The sequence below is a fragment of the Epinephelus moara genome, chromosome 17, assembly GCF_006386435.1.
Source record: "Epinephelus moara isolate mb chromosome 17, YSFRI_EMoa_1.0, whole genome shotgun sequence".
Taxonomy (NCBI): Eukaryota; Metazoa; Chordata; class Actinopteri; order Perciformes; family Serranidae; genus Epinephelus; species Epinephelus moara.
This window is the reverse complement of record NC_065522.1, coordinates 21,190,160-21,196,917: the sequence shown is the minus strand read 5'-3', so window position 1 is coordinate 21,196,917 and position 6,758 is coordinate 21,190,160. Positions and strand designations below refer to the sequence as shown.

The following is a 6,758-nucleotide window of genomic DNA, read 5'->3' as shown; positions in this document are numbered from 1 at the left end:
GGAGATATTGCTAGGCTAAATAAACAGCTGAGCTCTGTTTACAGGCTACGCTGTCAGTCAGTGTGCGGGCTGGAGATTGGTGGAGCAGAGAGGGGAGGGGGTACCCGCTTGGTACTGTAAGTGAGTATGTGTGTATGAAGTGTGTGTGTTACGCTAGAAGAGTCAAAGTTTGGGACTTTTACCCCCTGGAGTGTTATCTGAGTTTTTGGAGTGCTCAAATAAACTGGCCTTTTCCCCGAACGTTCCTCTGGTCTCCTGCTCGTGAGGGATTCATTACAATATCGTAACATGGTTTAGATTTCTAAATAAACATACACCTCGTCGCTAGATAGACCTACTGCTGAAAAACTCGTGTCTACGCAAGGCTTTTTGTCGCTACGAGGCCACTGCCATTTACCCGACGGGAGGGGTGAGCGAGTGAGCCCTGCAATCTAGAATTTGACCACTGATGTCACTGTTTTCAACCCATTTTACACACTGGCCCTTTAATGTTCTCACAATGACAGGTGGTGCCTTGGCCTGCTTTTTCTCCGGTTCTAGTTGGAGCAAGAAATAACATTTTAAAAAAGCAACATTTGCTGTTTATTTTATGATGTTTATGGCAAAATGCAAGAACAAATATCTCATTTCTGGACAGAGCGCATGCTCAGTTATGCATAGGAGTCAGCAACACTTCCTGTGTGTGTAGTCATGACCAATTTCATCTTATCAATGCATCACAGACTGTAAAAACATTCCTACGCTGTTTTCACAATCATGTCATTTTATTTTTACATGCAGCCCTTGTTTTAATATCCTTCTCTGAGCTTTATTGTGACAACTATGTGATCTAAGCTGTTGAGTACCCTATGGTTTTTGTTTATTTATTTCTTAACTGTCAACAAAATATGAAATCTATAAAAGTACTTTTTTTAGACCAAAAACTCTGATAATACTGTAAATAGGGATTATTTCACTATAGCTCAGTTTATCATTAAGCACCATTATTGCTCTCAGAGTAATTGCACCACACATGGATATATTTTATTATAGATCTGCTGCCATAGAAATTGGACAAACAGGGGAGAAGTCACAAATGTCACATGGCCCACAAACTGACAGGAAGCAATCCACAAATGTGCAAAAACCAGTCTCACATGTAAAAATGGATCCACAAATGCATAAATATGACTTCATGTTACTGTGGTGAAACTGTTCACATTCGTAAAACCTGTAACATTTTTCTGTGAAATTAAAGTACATGTCCACAGAATAAGTTCTATGTATTTGCAAATCAATTGTTATTTTTGTGGATGTGACTTTACTCAAATCAAATATGACAAGACATGTTTATGGATAGTGAAATATTTGTGGATCATGGCACACATTTGTAGATTGTCTTGTGTGGGTCACAACAAATAAAATCCAACAAAAACTAACATTAAAATATGCCGTGGTCAAACCAGTCTGGTTGGGTGAGCTTCCTGTAAAAGGGAAGGAAGTACAGAATGCGATAACTCAGAAGAAGAAGTGAGAGAAAACTTCCTGTCCAGTATTAATATTTAATGCATCTTCTGTCATCCCACAGTTTCTGATCTTTCATCATATGATTCACACGTTCTGAGCTTTTTCTTTACACAAAGTCGAAGCATTTCTCAGAGGCAGAGTAACAGTCGTGAGTGTGAAGATGGGGCACACTCTGCTCTGTGTGCTGGGGGTTTTCTGTGAGTACACCAGTGACTTTGAAAGAATTGTCGCCATTAATGAAAGAAATGATCATTCCTGTAAGTTTGATTATGTCTGATGAAGTTCCAATTTTTATCTCAGCACTGAATATACTCCTCTACTGTGGACATGCTCAAGGTAATTATACTTCTTCTTGTTTATATATTCACTGGAGACAAATATTCAACAACTGCATCACTTTTCACCATTTTCTGTGTGTTCTGTTTCGGCAGTGTTTAATTAATACAATAAAGAAAACACAATGTTTATGTTGGTTTCTAGATGTTGTGCTGACCATTGAACCAAACTGGTCCACTTTATTTACCGGAGAGTCTGTTACCTTCATATGTGACATGAGGATGGGAAAAGACACCGACTGGTATTACGTAATCTACAGGAATGGTCGAGAATTTCTCCCCTTTGGCTCAGTTAAGAGATATACATCACAATCTCTGTCTACAGACGACAGTGGTGAATACCAGTGCATTGGTGATCCCAAGCGCTCAGCATATTCAAGAAAAGAAAGTAATAAAGTCTCTCTAACTGTATCAGGTAAGTGATAAGTTTTACTACCATGACCAAGTTCACTTTAAGCATTTATGTATATATGATCACCCTGCTTGGGAAGGTAGTAATATATAATGTATAATGAAGTTGTTTTTTAATAGTGTAAAAGCTAGTTAGAGATTAAGAAAGTATGACCAGCTTCACTGATGCTTTATAGATGCAATATTGTATTTCTGTATCATGACTATAAAAGTAAGACTTAACCAACAACCATCTGATATTTATCCCTTGTGAAAATGAATAAGGATCTTTTGGCCTTTGACCCCTTAAAGCTATCCTACATTTGGAATGGGAAGCACCCCCCGTCACGTAGTGTTCCTGCAGAGACCCAAGCAGGTGGGGGAGAATGGCTCTCCCCAATTTTCAATACTATTACTGGGCAGTGAATATCTGTTGTATGATGTATTGGATGTACTTTCACCATGAACCCTTGTGTCCAGCTTGGGTAGTCATGGAGGTCTGTACCAGTAGTCCAGTCTCTTTACCTGCCCTTTTAGGTGCTGTGCTTCCTCTTACCTCTGATACTTCTATCAGCAACCCTGTCGTTAAGCATTCCCTTCAAATCTGGACTCAGTTCAGGAGACATTTTGGAATGAGGGCCTTCTCACTCCAAAGTCCTATTACAGCTAATCATCTATTTGTTCCCTCATTGGCTGATGCCGCATTTAAGATTTGGCACACAAAAAGACTTGAGATGCTTTGGTGATCTCTTTTTTTGAAAATCACTGTTTCCTTTTCCCAATTGTCAGAAACCTTTGGTATAGTAGAAAATGCACTCTTTTAGATTCTTTCAAGTCAAGCATTATGTACAACATTTAGTATCACAATTTTCTCATGAACCTCCAGTCAATCCTATTGGTGTATTTCTCTCTATCAACCCCATTTCAAAAGGCATCATGTCTCATCTTCACAATCTTATTTCAAAACTGCTTTGCCCCTCGATGGTGGCTTTAGGAGCTGCTTGGGAACAGGACCTAGGCTCTCGTGATGGCCAAATGAGGCCTCATGAACCACTGTCTTTATTTTCTGAAGCCACCAGATGGCACTGTCTGTTCAACAAAGGTTTGAAAGTACACCTCATTGCAAGTCCTTCAGCCTTTATCTTTAAACCAAGAGCGCCATTTGGTGGGGTCAGAAAATAAAGAAAGTGGTTCATGAGGCTTCATTTGGCCATCACTGCTAGGCTCTCACTGATCTTAATCGTATACATTCCTTTTTGATGTGCACTTGTCATACACTCTTGCAGTTTAAAGTAATTCACTGTATTCACATATCTAAAGCCAAATTGGCATGAATATACCCAGATGTGGACCCTACATGTGATAATAATTTTATTTTATTTTATTTAGTTTATTTACTTCATTTATCTATTTTCCTTTCCTAGTATCAGATATCGCTCCTGTATTGACGATTTTTTATTTCATGTCTGAGAATAGAATATCTCAGTTATGGTCAATTTTGGTTGTCTTTAGGTCTGATGTTAACGTGAGAGAATAGATATGTTGGGATTTGGGTGAATGTTGTTTGAAGGGAAAAAAGGAAAACAAATTCTTTCCTTGTACAGTGTCACTGTACTTTTTTGTCCATCATTGATAAGTAACAAACAGACCTGTGAAAGAAAACGAAAGCAAATGAATAAGGGACAATACATGTGAGAAATTAACCCATCTTACAGGGGAAGTGTACTTTTTCAACACTTAACAAACCTGCCATTGTTTCTTACAGTAACAGATGTCAGCAGCTTCTTCCGTCTCCAACTTACTGATAAATTCTAATGTTACAAACATAAATCACTGATTCGTTGATACGTTTCTTCAAATGACTGATATGTTCATTTGTTGAGATGATTTAATGAAACACCTACTGACCTGTGTTCCACAGACAAAGATGTGATCCTGGAAAGTCCTGCATCCACTGTGTTTGAAGGAGACTCAGTGACCCTGCGCTGTCGACATCGTACTCAGACAAAGGAGAAGAATGCTGTTTTCTACAAAGACGGATCACCTATTGAAACAGACACAAACCATCAGTCAGCGATGTCTTCAGAAAACACATTTCAAGTCATTTCAGATGGGAGCTCTTACATGTGTAAATTTGAGGATGAAGAATCTGAACCAGTAAAACTCAAAATGGAACGTAAGTAGTTTTCATACTAGAGTCTCAAAATTTAAAGAGCAGCAGGCATGTACTTTAGCATTTCCAGAGTGAAGTGGAGTGATGATTCCTCTGCATTATCTTAGAGACAGTGGACACTTAACAAAAGGAAAAAGAGAAAGCTGTGTTTAAATTGTCGTTCATTCTTAGAAGTGTGTTTGTGCTCACTTTAATCCATGTTAGGTTAATTTAACCAACAGCTTTAGTGGTTAATAAATGTTTAACAGAAGCATTGTTGCAACTGATTTCCATCAGTTTACGATACTTAAATAATATATTACTGATTTAAAAAGGTGATCAAAATAATTTGATATAATTTTCTACAGTAAGTTGTAGCACCACCAAGAATGCTGGATGAGATTATGTTATTCATTTTAATTATCTTTCAAATTGGACTGATTCACAGGGAAATAATGACCACTTTTATGTCTTTGTCTAAATTAAACAGCACAACCAAAGGCCAACCTGAGCAGATACTTTCCATCAGGGGGCAGTGTGACACTGACCTGCTCTGTGAGCCCATCATCATCATCATCATCATCATCATCATCATCTGGTTGGAAATACTTCTGGTACAGAGGCAATAAAACCTCTGAACCTCTGACCACAAAAGATGATGTCTTCCTCTCAAATGAAACAATCAGTGTCTCACAGGGAGGACTCTACTGGTGCAGAGGAGGAAGAGGAGATCCACTTTACTACACAGAGTACAGTGATCCAGTCGGTAATATGACATGGAATATAAAATGCAGAAAATAATACACTGTGTATTTTTGAATGAGGATTAAGACTAACGCTAAAATGAGTTTGATGTTTAATCTTTTCTCATTTTTTATTTGTGGCCTCTTGATCATGAACAGTCACAAACAGAGCTGTTGTGACCCTGCGACCCAACCGGTCTGAGATATACTCTGGAGAGAAGATCATACTTACATGTGAAATTGAGGATGAAGGAGACGCTGAGTGGGAGTATGAGTGGACGACACCCCGCTCATACAGACCTGAAAAACAAAAGGAAAACATGATTAGAAATGTGTTGTCATCATACAACGGAGACTACAGGTGTATGGGCACACTGAAACATGAAAAGTCTTCAACAGAGTGGAGTGATGCTTTCACATTGAGAGTATCTGATTGTAAGTCACACGTCATCAGTCGTCATTTTCATTTTGCTGAATGTGGAAAAAAAGTGATTTTGTTCCCTGTATTTTAAGACAGTGCACCTTAACATTTGATTTTGGATACAAGCAGTGCATGTAATCCACCTACAATACATCAAAACATGTTTTTTATTCTGTGATATCACTTTCCAACAGATCCAGTCTTTCCTGACCTCACTGTGTCTCCATTATGGCTGAGTCCTGGAGCCTCAGTAACTCTGAACTGCAGTGTTAAACATCGCTCTCCAGGATGGAAGTTCTTCTGGTATAAGGCTGTTCCCAATCTGTCAAACGACTCCTACAGCTATGAGCTGATACCTGGCAAAATCCATGGGACTGAACAGGATTCCTACATTGTTGATGGACAGACACACACAACAGGATATGTGTGTGGTGTTCAAAGAGGATATCCAGTGTATTTTAGTTATGTCAGTCGACCTAAGTTTGTCTGGTCTGGAGGTAGGTTTGTTTTGACTTTTCCATGCTCAGATGATTGTATAAATGCATCAGATCAATAGTTTAGTTTTCCAAACATCCTGACACATAACATTGTTGTGCACATCTTCTCTTTGGCGATTCACATTGAAATTATGTACCCAGAGATCAGTAATGTACTGTATGCACGTATTTGTGCAGTCTGTGAACTGCACATTCCTTCACAATTTGCACACTTCACTTTTGCACAAATTACATAACATGCACTGTGTTACACTGGTGCATGACTAAGAATTGTTTCAGTCTCAACTGTCAAAATGATTAAATCCACATTAAACCTGAAGGATTGTTTCCATGGTGTAATTTTAAATGTTATGATATACCTGTATTGGTGTGATCCTTTGTGTCTATACTCCAGCATTTAAACAGATTAAAACCAGTTTGTCTGCTTTTTATGTGTTTTTAGATTCTCATTCAGCAGCGTCTCTCACAGTGAGTCCTGACAGAATGCAACACTTCAGCAGAGAGCCTGTGTCACTGAGCTGTGAGGGAAACTCTGCTGAGTGGAGAGTGAGCAGGTTTTCTGTAGATGGCTACCCGAGACACTGTTCTTCGTCCTCTTCTTCCTGGGGGAACATGACTGGATCCAGATGCAACATGGACCATTACTGGCAGAGTGGAGTCTACTGGTGTGAGTCTGAAACAGGACAGTTCAGCAATGCAGTCAACATCACTATA

At 38.9% G+C, this 6,758-nt stretch overlaps 2 protein-coding genes across 2 annotated transcripts in view; one reads left to right on the top strand and one right to left on the bottom strand.

The window, feature by feature from the left end:
• LOC126404189 (high affinity immunoglobulin gamma Fc receptor I-like) overlaps positions 1-6,758 on the bottom strand; it is a 135,071-nt gene that overhangs the window by 80,755 nt on the left and 47,558 nt on the right. The gene's annotated exons all lie outside the window — the stretch shown is intronic.
• Positions 1,594-6,758, top strand: part of LOC126404181 (Fc receptor-like protein 5) — a 62,107-nt gene continuing 56,942 nt past the window's right edge. The window contains exons 1-5 of the mRNA XM_050067226.1: positions 1,594-1,703; positions 1,807-1,842; positions 1,987-2,256; positions 4,153-4,407; positions 4,874-5,149. Of these exons, the coding sequence (XP_049923183.1) occupies positions 1,667-1,703; positions 1,807-1,842; positions 1,987-2,256; positions 4,153-4,407; positions 4,874-5,149 (874 nt within the window). The 5' untranslated portion in view covers positions 1,594-1,666. The remainder of the gene's footprint in view (positions 1,704-1,806; positions 1,843-1,986; positions 2,257-4,152; positions 4,408-4,873; positions 5,150-6,758) is intronic.